Source organism: Anthonomus grandis, chromosome 18, assembly GCF_022605725.1.
Source record: "Anthonomus grandis grandis chromosome 18, icAntGran1.3, whole genome shotgun sequence".
In the NCBI taxonomy this organism is placed as follows: Eukaryota; Metazoa; Arthropoda; class Insecta; order Coleoptera; family Curculionidae; genus Anthonomus; species Anthonomus grandis.
The window spans coordinates 8,136,230-8,154,534 of record NC_065563.1 but is presented as its reverse complement, the minus strand read 5'-3'; the positions used below and the strand labels follow the sequence as shown (position 1 = coordinate 8,154,534).

The 18,305-nt window shown below is 32.6% G+C and overlaps 1 protein-coding gene across 1 annotated transcript in view; it reads right to left on the bottom strand.

The window, feature by feature from the left end:
• Nucleotides 1-18,305, bottom strand: part of LOC126746864 (transcription elongation regulator 1) — a 114,474-nt gene that overhangs the window by 91,613 nt on the left and 4,556 nt on the right. Inside the window, exon 3 of the mRNA XM_050455254.1 lies at nt 8,065-8,219. Within this exon, the coding sequence (XP_050311211.1) occupies nt 8,065-8,219 (155 nt within the window). The remainder of the gene's footprint in view (nt 1-8,064; nt 8,220-18,305) is intronic.

Sequence of the window (18,305 nt, the reverse complement as noted above, 5' to 3'; positions counted from 1 at the left end):
TCATCGGCATATTGTTGCAAAGTGGCGTTGTGAATATCAACAAAATTTGAAATTTGATTAAAAATATGTTTTTCCAGAATTTTAGATGATGCTGGTAGAATACTAATTGGTCTGAGATCTTTATGCTCTTTTGGATTTGAATTTTTTGGAATGGGTTTAATAATTGCCCTTTTCTGCACATTTGGAGACCTTTGTTGAAGAATATTCGTTAATAATATGCAATAAAGGACTTAAGCAAAAAGGCAAACACAATTTTATATCTTTTATAGAAATACCATCGATTCCCGTTGCATTTGATTTAATAGTCTGGATTATTTTAATCATATTGTCTTGGTCCAAAAACTGGAAATTAAATTTTATATTATTTACGGTATTATTTTGATAAAATTCAATACATTCTTTACTGGCAGTATCCGGTAGGGTGGAAACAGTATTAAAAATGTTCGCAATATCTGTTGGATTTGATATGTTAGTAGGTAGATCGTTTTGACATTTTTTTTCCTTTAGTTAAGAACAGTTTATCTGCTACTCTCCAAAATTCTTGCCCTTTTTTGGTTGATAATTGATTAAAAAATGTTATTTTTTCTCGTATTATAGCATGTTTTGTGTAGTTTCTTAGCCGTTTATAATATTCAAAATGAGGCTGAGATTTACTTTTGAGATATTTTTTACGAGCACGATCACGTAATTTGATAAGTTTTTATATTTTCGGTTATCCATGGACAATATAGTTTCTCTTTAATTTATTTTTAGTCGGAGCATGTGTATTTAAAAGTTGTAAAATATGTTCATTAAAAAACTGCACTTTGTCATTAATATCTATAAGGTGGTACATCTGATCCCAATTTATAAGCAAACCATCGTTTATAAAATTGTCTATATTTATGTTGTGATAATCTCTGAAAGTCATGGATTTTTTTTTTAACCCTTATATTGAATAAATCATATTATGATCCGTGATTGTTTCTACTATGACAAGCGACTCGAAGTTTAATGAAACCAAATCATTACTGCAAATTATATAGTCAATAAGGGTACCAGAACCAGTGTTCATGTTAATTATTGTTGGTTCTGTAATACGCTGTGGAACATTAAAATACTCCAAAGTTTAAAGTTAACCTAAAAAGATCCTTCAAGTTATCTAAAAAAGCTGGTATGCTATTGGAAGGTGCACGATATATCGTAATAAGGGCAAAAGATGGTTTTTTAATTGTAAATGATATGCCCAATACTTCAAAATTATTAAAAGCCAAATTTAAGTTATTAAATATCGAATCTGCCGGTATAAATGGGTTTTCACCATTTGGATAAAGTGCAATTAAACTAGGTCCTATCTGATTTTGAAGCAACTCTAAATATTTTCCAGAGGTAAGTGCGCCCTTAATAAAATAGGGATCCACAATTTACGTGCCCACAATTCCTGCCCATACGTTTAACTTCTTGGGAAATTGTGTGTGACTTTCCATACTCCAGTGTGGATTTTCTGGTGCCCAATAACGAAAATGTTGCCTATTTACAGAACCATTTAAAAAAAAAACTTGCCTCGTCGGTAAAAACAATCTCACTTAAAAATTGTGGGTTTGCATTACATTATTTCGCAAAACTCTATTCTGCGGATGCGATTATTTTCAATAAGCTCCTGAATTAAATAATTTTATATGGATGACATTTATTCCTATGCAAATATTTTAGAACACATGATTTACTAACCGACTGATCTGCAGCAACTTGTCGAGTTGATTTATGAGGATTTTCTTGTAAATCGAGCAAAATATCTAATTGTCTGTTTTCTGGAAGCGTGGGACGATCTTGATCATTTTTGTCTCAACATGACAAAAATCTCTTAAAATTTTTTTTCAATTTTTGCTTACTACCGAACGTGTAATAGAACGTGTAAAGATGCACGTGGATCAGCCAACCCGGATTTCAGCATTTTCTTCCTCACTGATAGATTACTTCTGTACGAATTTTAACCAACACGAAAATCAGTGTACAATAATCAATGCCGGTTTGTCTGACCATGAGGCATTAGTAAAGCTGCACTATTAGCAGCTAATGAGAATAAGTTTGGACGCGATAGACTTTATACTAGAGTTAATTTCCGCAAATTCTCTTTGCTTTGCAATATGTCAAGTTGGAATAATGTATTGACTACTGTTAACCAACTGCAGCTTTCATCAAATAGAATTAATCAATTTTAACACTGCTTTTCCTGTTGTCAATATTAAGAAACGAAATAGAAAACCTTGGTAGAATAAGGGTTTACGAGTATCTGGGAAAAATATGCGTTCCTTTTTTTACATTAGGAAATACGCAACAATGCAACATTTTTAAATTATTATAACAGATACCGCAAGATTTACAGAAACTCAATTAAAATGGCTAAGTGGACCTACTTTCAAAGGAGGATAAATAATTCCTCCAACAGAGCAAAAAATTTTTTGGAAGATTTTAAATGAGCTAAGGGGCAAAAATAATGTCTTGGTTATTCCAAGCACCTTAGATTCCAGTGTCCTCAATTCCTTCTACTGTGATATTGCTAGTGACCTTGCAGCCAATATCTCACAAAAAATATATCCCAGGAGCTATCTCAGCAATGTGGTAGTAGCCGAATCTTCCTTTTTTGCCCCCACAAGTGTAGAAGAGCTTAAACAGTTAATTGTTAATATTAAGAATAAGAATTCATCAGGTTGGGATGGGCTTTCTCTTAAAATATTTTCTGCTTTACCCCTTGTTGCTTTGCAAGTCTTGGCCGAGTCAATTAACTTTTCATTTATGTCTGGAGTTTTCCCAGAGTGCTTAAAAAAAGCAATGATTGTTCCTCTTTACAAGGGTGGCGATCGCGACTGTCCTTCTAACTTTAGACCTATAGCGTTATTGCCTACTTTAGCCAAGATAGTGGAACGGCTCGTTAAGGTGAGGATGGTTTCATTTTTAAATAGTTTTGGCCTATTGAGTCTTCAGCAGTTTGGCTTTCGTCTGTGAGCACAAATGATGCTATCTTTAGCTTTCTAGAGCACCTGTACAACCGACTGAATGTTGGTGAAGTTGCAGCAGCGGTATTCTGTGACTTGTCCAAGGCATTTGACTGCGTGAGTCAAATGCTGCTGCTGATGAAACTGGAGCTCTATGGTTTCAGAGGAACTGCCGTTGAGTGGTTTCGTTCCTACTTATCAAATCGTGTCCAGGCTGTCAAATTTAATGGTGGTATCTCTAAGGAACTTGGGATAAATGTGGGTGTTCCGCAAGGATCAGTACTTGGTCCTTTACTTTTTCTCATTTATGTGAACGATCTGCCACAACTGCAGGTAACTGGCAAATTTACATTGTTTGCCGATGATACCACCATCTTCTGGCACGACTCTGATGTTTCTTAAATGGAGGCCAATATACGTGCAGATTTGTTAAAAATAAAAGACTGGTGTGATGCAAATTTTTTGACATTTAATGTTTCCAAAACAAATGTCCCTAATTTTTTAATGTAATACAAATGATATATGTTTAAATAATGAAGCCATCACCATGCCACCGTTCAGTAAGTTTTTGGGTCTTTCCATAGGCAAGTTCCTTAAATTTGAAGACCATATTGTGAATGTATGTAGAAAAGTCTTATCAGGCTGCTACGCCCTAAGGGTTATTGCCACCATTGTCTTAATTTCTCCATCGCCAGATCTGCATACTTCGCGATTATCGAGTCGCACCTTCGATATGGAATTTGCTTTTGGGGTTCATGTTCAAATTCACTTTTTAGTTCAGTGTTTGTACTCCAGAAAAGGGCCATTAGATATCTGTGTGGGGGCCAAGCCTCGTGACTCATGTCGCCCGTTTTTGGTCATAGTTTATCATAGGTCATTTAAGTCATAATATTTTAACCCTGTGTTCTATTTTTATTTTGGAAACAGTTTGCTTAGTTTTTAGAAAATATAAACAGGAACTCCACTTAGGAAGCCACTATAATACGCGACAAAATTATTTGTTGAGGCTACCCATTCCTCATTTTGAACTTCCGTAACTCTATCATATATGGAGGTAGAAAGCTGTTTAATAAACTTCCACTAGAAATAAGACAACTTAAGACTGAAAAAAGCCTACGTACAAGGACGAAAATATTTCTTGCTAGTAAAGCGTACTATAGTTTAGGTGACTTTTTAATGATTAGCATTTAAGTATTTTTCAAAGTTTTATATAATTTTATTTTATTTTAAATTAGTTTATCGTTTTTATTCCTTTAATGTACAGTCTATTGGCTTTGTCTACAACTTCTATGTTTATATTGGCCTTTCCAGGTACTTATTGTTAAACACATCGCAAACTTTTTTTCAAACGGCCTGTGTTCGAGTCTTCTCCATAACCTATTATCATCAAAATTTAAATAACTAAACGTTTATTATGCAACCACAAAATATATTAAAGTGAAAATTATTAAGTTGTATACTTCAGAGTTTAACAAAAATACACCCTGATAGGCAAATGAGTTTTTAAAACCTCCAGTTCTATGCACTGGTATTTTAAATCTTATAATGTTTCTTAGGCGGTGACTATGTAAATCTTGTCTTGCTGTGAAATAATCTGAAGAAAGAAAATGTGCTATATTACGTAATACAAAACAAAATCTTGTGTACAAGCATCCTAAAAACTAAAAAATTCCAAATTCACTTTAAATTTCAAATTTCAAACAAACATAACATCTAAAACGTCTCCAAAATTAATCATAACAAAACAGATTGAGAAAAAAAAAGCATCTTTTTGATAAATTTCATTAAAAAATAAGTAAAGCTGTCAATAAAACAGAATTTAGAGGAAGTAAATTAAAATATTTAATAGGAAACAAAACTAAAACACTAAAATGATGTCAGAGCACAGGTCAAAAGGTATCATTAAAAAAATCGTCAAGGCTATAATATGCCCTGGATAATAAAAGTGATTTTAATTTCTTTTTGAATTTCTTAACTTCTAAACTTTGTCTGATACATAGAGGAACATGGTTGTAATTTTTTTTGCTGAAGTATATAAGTGAGTTCTTGGTGAGGGAGGATGTAGGGATTGGTAAGGGAACATCGTTAACCTGGCGAGTCATATGACCAGTGTGAGAGGGAGGTTTAGGACATTTATGAATAAGAGTTGTTTCTAAGATAAAAAGAGAAAAAATAGTTAGGATTTTTTGAGATATAAAGAGAGGTTTACAAGAATCTCTTAACCCAGCGGAACATAGGTATCTAACTGCCTTTTTTTGAATCACAAAAATTATGTATAATAATCCCTTGTTGCTTGGAGAGGGTAGATAATATAGAAATTGGACGGAAATTACAAGGCTCACTCAAATCTCCACCCTTATAAAGAGGGATAACCACTGCCTCTTGCCAACATGCTGGAAAGATGCCATTATGAAAGGAATTGTTTATGGCAGAAGCTAAGGCATTCAGTGCTGTGTCAGGCAAAAGGAGTAGTAATTTTGATGATATTCCATCAGCTCCAGCTGATTTATGGTTTTTTAAGCTTTTAATTGCATCTTTAACGTTAGTAACGCTAACAGGATAAAAGAAAAAAGAATTTTGAACTGACACTTGTTGAATATAATGCAAAGGATCAATATTAGTATTCACATCCTTGAGCAATAAATGAGGAACATTACAGTAATAATCATTTAAACTATTTGGTCTTACTTCTGGTTCTGAAACTTTCTTGTGAGAATGCCTGAAGTCATTTATAATTGACCAACATTCTCTCTGCCTATTTGAGAATACATTCAAGCAGTCACTATAATATTTAACCTTTGCTGCTTTTATCGTCTTTCTGTATAGACTACGATATTTCTGATGATAAAAAATAACGTTTGCATTAGTTGTATACTTGCACAACTTAGCCAAAAAACGGAGGTTTTTAGCTGAGATTAAGTTCTGAGGCCTGCTGTGACCCATGGTTTTCTATTTTTCATTTTAAGCCTCTTTTTAGGAAAACACTGATTGATCTTGTCACATAGCACATGAAATAACAAAATAAACGGGTCAGGAGCCATTTCAACTGCAATCCAATTAACCAAAGCTGTAGTAGAAGAAAAAGCATTGAAGTTTGCTCTGCTGAAAATTCTTCCTATATAATGAGATGAAGGAAATACAGCGTTGCATGGAATCCTAGTGAGAATGGCTTCATGGTCAGAAATACCAGATGAGAGTACTCTACATGACACATCATTTAAATTTGTACACAAATAATCAATAGTAGTTGCAGATGAGGATGTTATAAGTGTGGGTGAAAGGACATGCATCTTTAAGTCATAAGATTCCAATATACTTAAAAGGGATGTATGATATGATAGCAAGCTTACATCAGTGAAGTAAATATTAAAGTCACCAGCCAATATAACTATGGAGTGTAGAGACAATTGGGATAATAGAGAATCAAGTTTGTCCAGGAACATACCAATATCTCCTGTGGGTGGTCTATAAACACAAAGAACATATAAATTAAATCGCTTACAAAAACAAAGGTAGAATTCAAAAACCTTCTCCAACAGAAACCTACTTAAATCATACTTATTAATTTTACAGAAAAAATCTGTAATTGTTTGTTTAACTAAAATAGCTGTTCCTCCATGTATGGAGTGTTGCCGACAAAAAATTGATATAGGAATATAATCAGATATTAAGAAACATTCGTTAGGCTTTAACCAGTGCTCAGTTAGTAATACAATATCAGGAAAATCACATGAAGATATTTAGGGTACCACGACTTGTAAATTCTATAAAAAAACTGACCAAAATGTAAAGCTGCTCTCCTTTCATATTTTAGTATTTTATTGTCGACATATGTTGGTGTTATGTGATCAAATTTTTGTATGTTGAAAACAAACCTCATAGAGGCGTTTTGAGCTAACTGAATTTTATTCTTCATTTCAAGAGTGACGTAATTGTAACAAACGACATTGCAGTAATCTAGCTGTGACCAAACAAGAGCCTCCACAAGCATTAATTTGATATTTTTGGGCAAATGATATATAAATTGATACAAGCTTTTAAGTAAAGCATACATGCACGATAATTTTTTATTGACATGTACCTGAAAGTTTAGGACCTCATCAAAAGATTTTTTGCTGATGCTGAACAAGGAAGGACACTGTTATTTATATGCAAAGTAAGCATTGAAATTAGATTAAATAAATTGTTTTTTTAATGTATTAGAACCTATGAGTAAGTATGTGCTCTTGTTAGCATTCAAAATCATCCCATGCTGTCTTGACCATTTAAATATTGAGTTTAAGTCCTCATTAATTTGCTGCATACATTGACATGCATTATGAGGAAGAAATCCAAGGAAAATTGAAAAAATTTCAATTCGTTGGTTTTTCAGTTAAACGCGCCATATTTTTAAACTTCGCAACTGCACTTGACATTTATTTAAAGTAATACATACTGTTTACATGCGATTAAATGGTGACAAGGTGTCAATAATCAAATATACCCGTTAAAAAACTATGAAAAAATATGTTTGAATATGCTCAAATGACCCAAACAGTTGCAAATTCATTAATAATGTTAGTATTAGGTATAAGACATGGTATACAAAATATACTTAAAATTCTATGCAGAATTCAAAAATTAGGTGTTTCCATTTAAAAAATTGAAGTTGATGGTCGTTGCTTATTTTTGGCAGATAACTGGGTTTATGCCTTTTAATCCAAATTTTAACAGGATTTTTTTTAGCTCATAATTTGTACACTTTCAACTGTATACATGAATTCATCATCAAAAAAATCGATGTATCCGAGCGTTTTTTTTTGAACACACTCCTGAATTTTAAATGAATTTGTTCCAACTTCCGCGTCATTACTGTATAAGAATCATCATTATAAATAAAAGATTAATTGAGAAATGTAACAAAAAAAACCATCTTAGTACATGAATTCATGAAGGTAGTGTTACCACAATGGCAACAATTGGTCCACTGGTCTTCAAGGATATATAATATAATTATCCACAATATACATATATTCCAGTAAGAAACCAGCAATTACAGCTTTATTACGATTTGTTAAATAAAAATATGCCTAAATTAAATAGGGTTTACCTGTTCATTGGTAGGTCCATTGCTCATCCCACCAGAGGGGCCACTCATCATACCACCTCCAAACGGAGGCCCACTCATCAGGTTAGGTGGGGGACCTCTGGGACCTCCTGGGCCCCCCCAATTCTCCCCAAAGTTTGGTGGTGGACCATTAAAACCTACATAAAGACAACATTTACTTTAAAATTGTTTGTGGATTCTTATAATTGGAAAGTTTTTGCTTCAGCCAAGGAAGCCAATTACTCCTAGTTATTAATTGATAGACTATATGAAGAAGTTAAATTCTGAAGCATGAATTTCTGCCAAATATTAATAATAAAATACCATTTATTTCAAAAATAATTTTACAAAGCAGTCATAAAGTAATGTAATTGGAAACACGATGAAAAAAATTATATTTAATCAATCAATTACATATTAATTTACAATTATAATGAGATGTAATATGCATACAATGGACATAATCTGTTTGTGTGTATGCACATTCAGCACATCAATAATTACTTCATAATGAACTTCAACCTAACACTAATAATAGTAATATATACCTGCTTAAATAATATTATCCAATTCAGAAATATTTGACTAAATACTAGTTAGTTATAATTTAATGGAAGTTAATGGCACACTTGGATGGAATTTACGTTATCTTGAATCCATGAGTACAATTTTTTCTTTACAGTATAATATTTTTTTGTTTTTAAATTGTTCCGGCAACATATTTAATAATTTGGGAGCTATATATGTTAGACATTTTCGAGTTACACTAAAATGGGAGATGGGTATTATTAGATGTTGATGTGTATTTGCTCTAGTATTAACATTATGACTAATAAAATTTTTAAAAAGGTTACTACAAATTGAGAATCTAAGTACATTTTTAATATAAAGTTGGGTAACAGTAAATATTTCAGATTGTTCAAATAAAAGGTTGGAGGGAAACAGTCTGGATTTAAATCAAATAAATTTTAAAAGATATTTCTGTACAATATAAATATTCTTTAAAGTTTTATTGTAGGTAGCACCCCAACATATTATACCATAGCTTAGGCATGATTCAGCAAGTGCTTTGCACACATTTATTATTATTTTTTTACTGAGTATATTACGTAACTTATAAAATTTATATATTAGATTTTTTAATTTGTTTTGAACATAACCACTATGATGCTGCCATTTTAAATAATTGTCAAAATAAACACCTAAGTATTTAATTGTGTTTGTTGATTTGATACTCCCACAAGTACAGTCAATATTCATTTTACAATCTGGGGTATGAATCCTAAGAACATGCTTGCTTGGTAATCCCACTATACTGATTGAAAAACACATAAAGTTAGTTTTTTTGACATTTACTGTCAGTGAGTTAATATCCATCCATGTTTGAACACTACACATTGCACTTTTAGCCTTTAAAAGCTTCATCCCAACAATCCCCTTTACATAACAGAACTGTGTCATCGGCGAAACATACCACTTTTACTTTCGGAACTACATGTGGAAGATCGTTAATGTAGATTAAGAAGAGTATTGGGCCAAGCACTGTACCTTGTGGAACACCACATCCCACACTTACATAAGAACTTGAAACTGATTTCAGATTTACCTTTTGAGATCTGGTTGTAACATATGACTTACATAGGTCAAGTACAATTCCCCTAATACCAGTATTATTTATTTATTTTAACGTAAATTACATTTAATGGGTGTTACAGTTTACAATATTATTACTAATTCTAGTTATCTTAAGCTTAACATTAGTGGTAATGAACAGTATATGTGTCCACAGAATGGAATAATAGAATATCAAAAGAACTACATAAAACACCCATAAAGAGAAAAAAAAAGAAACATCCAATTATTTTATTGCTTCATTGTGCAGAATAGCTTTCTTTGCTTCACACTTAAATTTATTTGGGGAAGTACAACTAAAATAATGTAACAACACATTACAATATTTGTTAACCTTATTTGAGATTCGGTTTACTGGGCTGTAAAGCAAGTAAAATGTTCTGCAATATGGCACATGCAAGAGGGATCTATTACATGTTTGGTATGATGGTACATGCATTTTCAAGGTGGCTAAACACTATGTGCTATCTATAATAGTTATTTAACACTTTGTATGCGAAACAAACATCATAATACTCCCTTCTAGCAGACAATAGACTTAGGTTTAGGTATGACATAGTAAGTTCACTGTTTAATATTATCCCAGACTTAGAAAGTGTATAGCCAGCATATCTTAAAGATTTATTTTGAATTGTGTCAATTCTGTCAATATGAATTTGAAAATAGGGACACCAAATAATGTTAGAAAATTCAAGTAAAGACCTCACATATGCAATATACAATTGTTTTAAAGCAAATACATTATATAATTTATTTAGTAGGATGCGATGATCCACAGTCAATCGCCTTGGAAAGATCCAAAAAGACAGCCAGAGGCTTCCAACGGTTATTAAAACAGTCTGTAATAAAAGTGCAGACTTCATTCAAAGCAGCATCTGAACCTACACCCTCGGTGAATCCATACTGTGAGTTCTGAAGACCCTATTAGCTTTTAAAAAACTGCATAGTCGTTTTTTTATACATTTCTCGATTACTTTGCAGATAGGACTAGTAAGTGCAATGGGTCTGTAATTACCCGGTTCTGTACTATCTCCAGCTTTATGCAATTACCGCTCTTTTAAATATAGTAGAACGCCACTGGTAAATATCAAATTCACAATATGTACCAAAGGCACAATCAAAAATTCTATATTTGATTTCACAAACTAATTGGAAACACCAAAGTTATCTGGAAAAGATTTTGCTTTCAAAGTTGCAACAGCATTAAAAATTTGATTTTTGGTGACAGGGGACAAAAACATGGATGGAAATTCCATTTGTTGCTTCTGGATCACACCACGAACATTATTAGGCTTATGTATCTTATTGGCTAGCTTAGAACCAACAGAACTAAAATACATATTAAGTTTATTAGCTACCTCTTTCTGGTCAGTGATTTCTTGATTATTAGTATTTTTAATACAAGGAATATTAGACTTTATCTTACATTCATTGGTAGCTAATTTGATTATGTCCCAGGCTTTCCTAGAATCACCCCCAGCATTTTCTAATTGTTGCTTAAAGTAGTTAGCCTTGGTACTTCTAATAAGTTTAGTTAGCATATTTCTATAAATTTTATAACTAATACAAAAATTTTTTATCTAAATGATTTCAAATGTATAATATATGAAGCTCATTTATTTTTTTAATTGAAATTAGCAGGGCCGGAGTGATCCAGGGTTTAAGGCGAATTTTTTTATTTGAAATTGATTTTACATTTGTTGCTGCAAGTATGTGTTTTTTTAAGGTATTCATTCATCGAGTTTTTAAGCTGTTCATGGTTAATTTCATTTAAAGATCTAATAGTATTTGTTTCGTTGGATGCGCTGTTTCACTTATTTTGTAAGTTAATACTAAATAATAAAGAATGATGGTCGGAAACCAAGCTGGTTAGTATGATTAAATTATTTTCAAACCTTGTTTTGCTTTTCATAAAGATATGGTCTATACAAGTCATACTATATCTATCAACCCTAGTAGGCCTATCAACTTTAGAGATATAACCAAAGCTATTAAGACAACTTCCATATTCATTAATTCAACAACAAATTCAACAATAGAAGATTGAATATTCAATAAATTTATGTTAATGTCTCCCACAAAAAGCTCAATATCACAAGAATCATAATTAGCCTGACCTAGCAGAACCACCAAAGAATATAATCAATATAATTCTTTAATCAAAGGGGATCTATAATGGGAGAAAACCCCGATGCTTGTTTTATTTTTAGTAAGTGTGACTCTTAAGAACTTCTGATTGTTAATTTCAATTATATTACTCATTTTTACTAATGAACTTTTACAAAAAATTAAACAACCATCACATTTATTAATTTTGCTCTCATTATAAAATAAATCATAGTCATTAATACAAAAATTTAAAGGATCATGAAGGACTGTCCAATTGGACATTGTCTCAGATAAAACAACAACATCAAAATTGCTTTCCAGTGATTTGAGAAAAAGAATAAGGTTATGAAATTATTATTCAGGCTCCTAATATTAACATGTAATAAATTAAAATTTTGGTTTGATTCTTTTAAACAGACTATGTTATCCAGTCTATCACATACTTTAATACTACCGTTATTGCTATTATAATCATCAATAGTGAGTTAAGGTTCATAATATTAAGAAGTAAGATTACTTTCCATACTACCACCTGATATATTTAATATATTAAACCAAGCTAAGCATCTTGCCTAGATTCTTCAGATCTGAATGCATGGGTTTCTGCCTAATAAATCTACATTAACCAATTTAATAACATTTGTCCAGTTTGCTGACAAAGCATTTAATGAGAAAGAAACAGGTTGATGTATATATATAGATATAAAAAAGGCATTTGATAAAGTTAGACATAGTGTTATAATAAAAGCCCTTTATATGAATAATGTCATCAATATACTGATTAATCTCATCAAATCTAAATAGGAAATAATATATTGAGATCCGGGAAGCCAGATCTGATGTTTTTACTAGTTCCTCTGGAGTCCCTCAAGGTTCCAATTTAGGAAGCCTGTTATTTTTAATTTATATTAGTGATATGAAAGTTTACTTCTTGCAGATGATTTTGAAATCTATAGTCTAATTAGTACTACAGATGACTACCTATAGCATTAATACATACAGCTTGTGAATTGAGAAAAAGAGAGAAACTTGGGTCGAATAATGGACTGTAATATGGTCTTTACAGATCACATTCTTAATATGGTAAATGAAGCACATAAAACAATAAGGTTTTTATCATTAAATTTAACAAAAGTTTTAGTGTAGAGTGTCTGAAACTTTTTAATAGTTTGATATTACCAAGACTGGAATAAAGTAGTATTGTATGGCCTCTTTAATTTGAGTTGTGGATTAAAACTGTAGAATGTGTACATCATACTTTTTTGTAATAGATGTAACAAAGGTATGACCACTGTTTTCTTTTGAAGGAATTTGAGAGATTATTCTTAGAAAACTTGTCTTGTTTTGTTGAATAAGGGTTAACAAAAATTAAATCAAATCTCCAGAGCATATTTTGGTACTCTCATTCTTTCTAAAAAATGGAGACACAAGACAAAAAAAGACTTTTCACCCAGGATTCCCTAGAACAAATACAGTATACTCGCGGTAACGTGAACTTACGATTTTATGAACAACTCATTAATGTGAACACCAATATTTTTCTATGTTAATTCTATAGTGTGAACAAACCCATATTTCGATAATGTGATTTTAAGAAATCTTTAGTAATCCTGTCTAGGCTTGTTAGTGGATATTGGGTTTACGCATTTGAAACGTTGTTTGGTCATTTAGTTGATGTTAGATAAGAGAGAGGGTCGCGTCTTGCGCAGTGGCCTTTTAAAATGGTTAAAATTAATAAGAAGTGTTTAACTCTTTATGAGAAATCAACAATTTTGGAAGAGCACAAAAATGGTATGAGTGTTACTGCACTAGCAAAGAAATATCAAATACCAAAATCAACTATTTGTGCAATTAAAAATAAAGAAAAAAAAATTCTAAAAGTTGTTGGAGAGAGTTTAAGACCTAATAGAATAAAAAAATCCACTTTAAAAACAGCAGTGCAGAAAACCTCAAGATGGAAACTTTGTTGTATAAATGGTTTACCAAACAGCGTGAACGAAATTTGCCAGTTACGGGTGATATGCTTAAAGAAAAGGCTCTAGATTTACATAGAAAATTAAAACTCAACGATAAATTTAATGCAAGCGATGGATGGCTTCAAAAATTTAAATGGTGATATGGTATAAGGCTGCTTAAAATTGCAGGTGAAAAGTTGTCCTCACAGCCTCACCTTGTAAATCCCTTTATTGAAGGCTTAAGAAAAAAGATGAAGCAGCTTAATCTTAGTGAAGATCAAATTTATAATGCAGATGAGATGGGTTTATATTGGAAGTTATTGCCAGATAAAACCTATGTTGCAATTTTTGAAAAAAACGCCGCCTGGTCTAAAAATAAAGAATAACACTTTTGGGGTGCACAAATGCTACAGGATCACACAAACTAACGCCTTTGGTACTAGGAAAAGCAAAATCACCCAGATGTTTTAAAGGATTTGATAATCCAGTCATCTATAAAAGCACTAAAAATGCCTGGATGACGCAGGAAATTTCTTAAAATTGGTTTTTTAAGCATTTTGTTCCAGAGGTAAGTGAAAGTTTTGTTTGCTTTTTAATTTTTTTAAGACTAAATTGGGTTTTTATGTTACTTAAATCATTTTTACAAAACAAAAACCTTCCTTTAAAAGCCGTTCTCCTGTTAGACAATGCCCCTTCGCATCCACCGGCAGAAGAATTAAAAACTTCTGATGGACACATTTTTGTTGTCCCAAATGTTACACCATTAATTCAACCATTAGACCAAAATGTTTTGCGAATAACCAAACTATTTTACAGAAAAGGCCTATTAAGTTCAATTGTATCAAAGGGTCAAGGAGTAGCTGAGGCCCTAAAAGTTATAACTTTAAGAGATGCTATTATGCAATTGCACATGGCCTGGCAAGAAATAGAGCCTTCAGTAATTTCCAAATGTTGGAATAATATTTTGGGAAAAAATTTGGAGGAGGATGACCTACCTTTAGCTCGACTAAAAGAGATGTGGGAAAATGATGTTAGAGCAGCTGCAGTTGATGAAACCATTACATTGCTTCAAACAATTGAACAGGTATTATTTAGTGCTAGTTACTACTTTTAATTTTCGATTTTTGGAAATTAAAAGAAGAAAGTCTGTAGTTTTAGAATTTCATTGAGATATGATTGTTTTTAGATTGATCTATATATAATCCCAAAGACATTGAGGAATGGAATACAGACGCAGTGGAGGAAAATCTCGATAGCAATGATTCAGAAGAGAGTGACTGCGAGATATTAACTTTTGAAGAAAAAAAAGTTACGCATTTGGAGGCTCTTGCAGCCTTGAAAATTGTCACACAATGGGCCAATCAAAACTATGTCGACATAAAGGACATTATTACACTAAAAGGTTTAGAAGAAAAGGCTGTAGCCTTAAACCTGTCGCAAAAAAAAAAGTGCAAATAAAAATTACATCTTTTTTTAAATAAAACTTTTGTATAATGCTTAAAACTGTAATAAATAAATTTATAAATAAATACAAACATAAATAAAGTACAATGTAGTTCCCTTTTATTTTAATTTTAGCTATTTTTAATATAAAATCTCCATAATGTGAACATTTCAGTAATGCGAACTAAGTCGAAATTTTTTGAGTTCACATTAACGCGAGCCTACTGTATTTATGAGTTTACCAGTTTATAAAATGTGTCAACATTTTAATAATTTTGCAAGTGATTAAGATTGGATATAATTACTTTGAAAATCTTTGTAAATACAATTGAGAAGAGATTTTATACTTCCCAGAATCACACACAATTGGCAGTGGAATTAGTATATATTCTTCACTCCACTGTGGCATCTTTAACCTACATTATGACTGTGGCTTTTTAGGAGTATTGTGTTTTTTATGTTTATATTGTATTTCTGTTAAAGCTGCTTTGTATTTATAAGTTTTACTTAATGTTTTTATTTTATCATATTATATAGTTACTGCATGGGTTTTATTATTATTATTATTATTATGTTAATTGTAATGCTTTTTTTTCTGTCTTTTTGACTTGTGTAAGAGTTTGAACTTTTTGGTATGAATAAATAAATAAACTATATATTAGACACTTATTAGTTTATGTCATTTTGTTTTTAATATGTTTAGCTTATATGTACTAAAAATGTTATAGTTAGTGTCAGTAATTGCCCTTTGGATGGTTAATAAAAAACAAAAAAAAAGAGGCATTTATTTCCAACAGGTTTGTTACCCAATTACAGGAAAGAATATAAGGAAAAAAATATATTAAAAAAACAAGAAAAATTTACCAAAATGAGTATAAAAATTAAATTTATTTATTTATTTATTTATTTATTTATTCATGCCAAAAAGTATAAAGCTTTTGCACAAGTCAGTCAAAAATATAACTCCAAATAAAAGTATTGAACTATAAAATTCGTTTTACCTAAGAACATAAATAAAACACATATAAGCCTAAAAAGTAATGCTTAAAAACACTTAACACTAAAAGTCAAGAGACCCAGCCTATGCAATAGCACTGAAATTTGAGCTCAGGAATTCCTCAAATGAATAAAAAGCATTGGTGACTAAAAAATGTTTAACATTAGTCTTATAAGCATTAAGAGGCAAATCCTTAACGGAGACCGGCAGGACATTAAAGAACTTAATTCCATAATAAGACACGCCATTACGGGTACGCTCGAGTCTCCTAAATGGTGTCACCAAGGAGCCGCTATTTCTGGTGTCATGACTGTGAGTGCTAGCATGAGTCGCAAACCTGGGTAGGTTTTCCCTAATGAACACAAGGCACAGAAGTATGAAGGCGCTTGGTAAGGTGAGAACTCTCAGAAGCCTGAAGTGGACCCTACAACAATCCCTGTATCCAATCTGCGCAATCACTCGCAGACATCGACGTTGCAATGCAAAAATCCTGGGCATATGCGCTGAATGACCCCAGTTTAGTAAGTTATACGTCATTAGAGAGTGAAAATATCCAAAGTAAGCTGTCCTGAGAGTACCTGCGGAGACAGACCCAGACAAATTGCGAATCAGGAAAGTACACCTTGATAATTTGGTTGACAATTCATCTATGTGACCTTGCCACGTCAAACCACTATCCAATCTAACACCCAGAAAATCCACAGACACACCTAAAGATTGTTGCTGGGAATCAACGTCCCGAAGGGAAAAAATTATATTTTGAGTTTTGGACTCATTTAAGCACAATCTATTGGAAACGGCCCAGTCTCTAAACTGAGAACAAGATTCTTGAGCCTTGAGCGAAATGTTTGCGCAACTCCTATCAGTACACAGGGATGTAGCATCATCAGCATACAAATAGAAAGTGCAATCAGGGTGACAAGTTGGTAGGTCATTAACAAATATAAGAAACAGGATAGGCCCGAGAACGGATCCCTGAGGCACTCCATGCTCAATGGACAAACTCTGAGACCTACATCTTCCAAAACAAACAAACTGATTTCGGTCACTCAAGTAGGACTGTAGCAGTGACAGACTTCTCGAACAAAATTTGTAGTGGTTGAGCTTTTGAAGAAGAATATTATGCTCCACACAATCAAAAGCCCTAGATAAATCGTAAAATGAGGCTTGGGAGTACAGAGCACTTTCAAATCCGTCAAGCACCACGTCACACAGGTTCTGGACCGCACCAGTGGTGGAGTGTTTCTTTCTAAACCCATGTTGGTTCACATAAAATAAAGAGTTTTGTTCAAAATACTCCTCTATTTGAGTCTTGAGTAAAGACTCAAAAATTTTTCCAATGATAGGCACCAGAGAAATGGGACGGTAGTTTTCAACATCCACTTTTGAACCCTTTTTGTGAATAGGAATGACCTTAGCAATTTTAAGACAGGATGGAAATGTGCCCTCAAAGATAGCCAGGTTGATTAGTTTGGTCAGGGGAACAATAATTAAATTCTTCCAGTCAAATAAGCTAAAGGATTTTTGGGAGGCAGAGGAAGAGTCTCTTTTAGTTTGGCAGGAACATTCACGAAAGATTCATTAAAATGGCTGGCATTAATATCACTCGGCTCCGATTCCTTTACGCTAGGGTTCAGAGCTGTAATTACCCTCCACATTGCCCGGACAGGGTTACTTGACTGGCTAATGAAGTTGTCATTGACCTTTCTCCTCCTTGTCTGAATTTCAAGCCGGTATTTGATACGGTAGGTGCGGATAGTATCACTTGATATCAAATTGGGGTATTGTTGACTAGCCCGTCTTAAGAAACAGAGCCGTTCTCTCATCTCCCTGAGAGACTCATCAAACCACTTAGAAGCAGCTGAGCGCCTGGCGGTATTCGCTGATTTTGACTTCAGTGGAAAACACATTAAATAAGCCTCGCTCAGAGATTTAACAAAAGAATTAAAAGAGATATCAACATCACTGGTATTGCCTATGAAGTCCCAATCAAAGTTCTCCACCGCATTATAAAAATTTAACAACCCCCAATCTGTTATAGGGCGGTAACATATACGAACAGCGTCACCTCGAACGGGGATGCTCTGTTTAAATTGAAACACAATTCC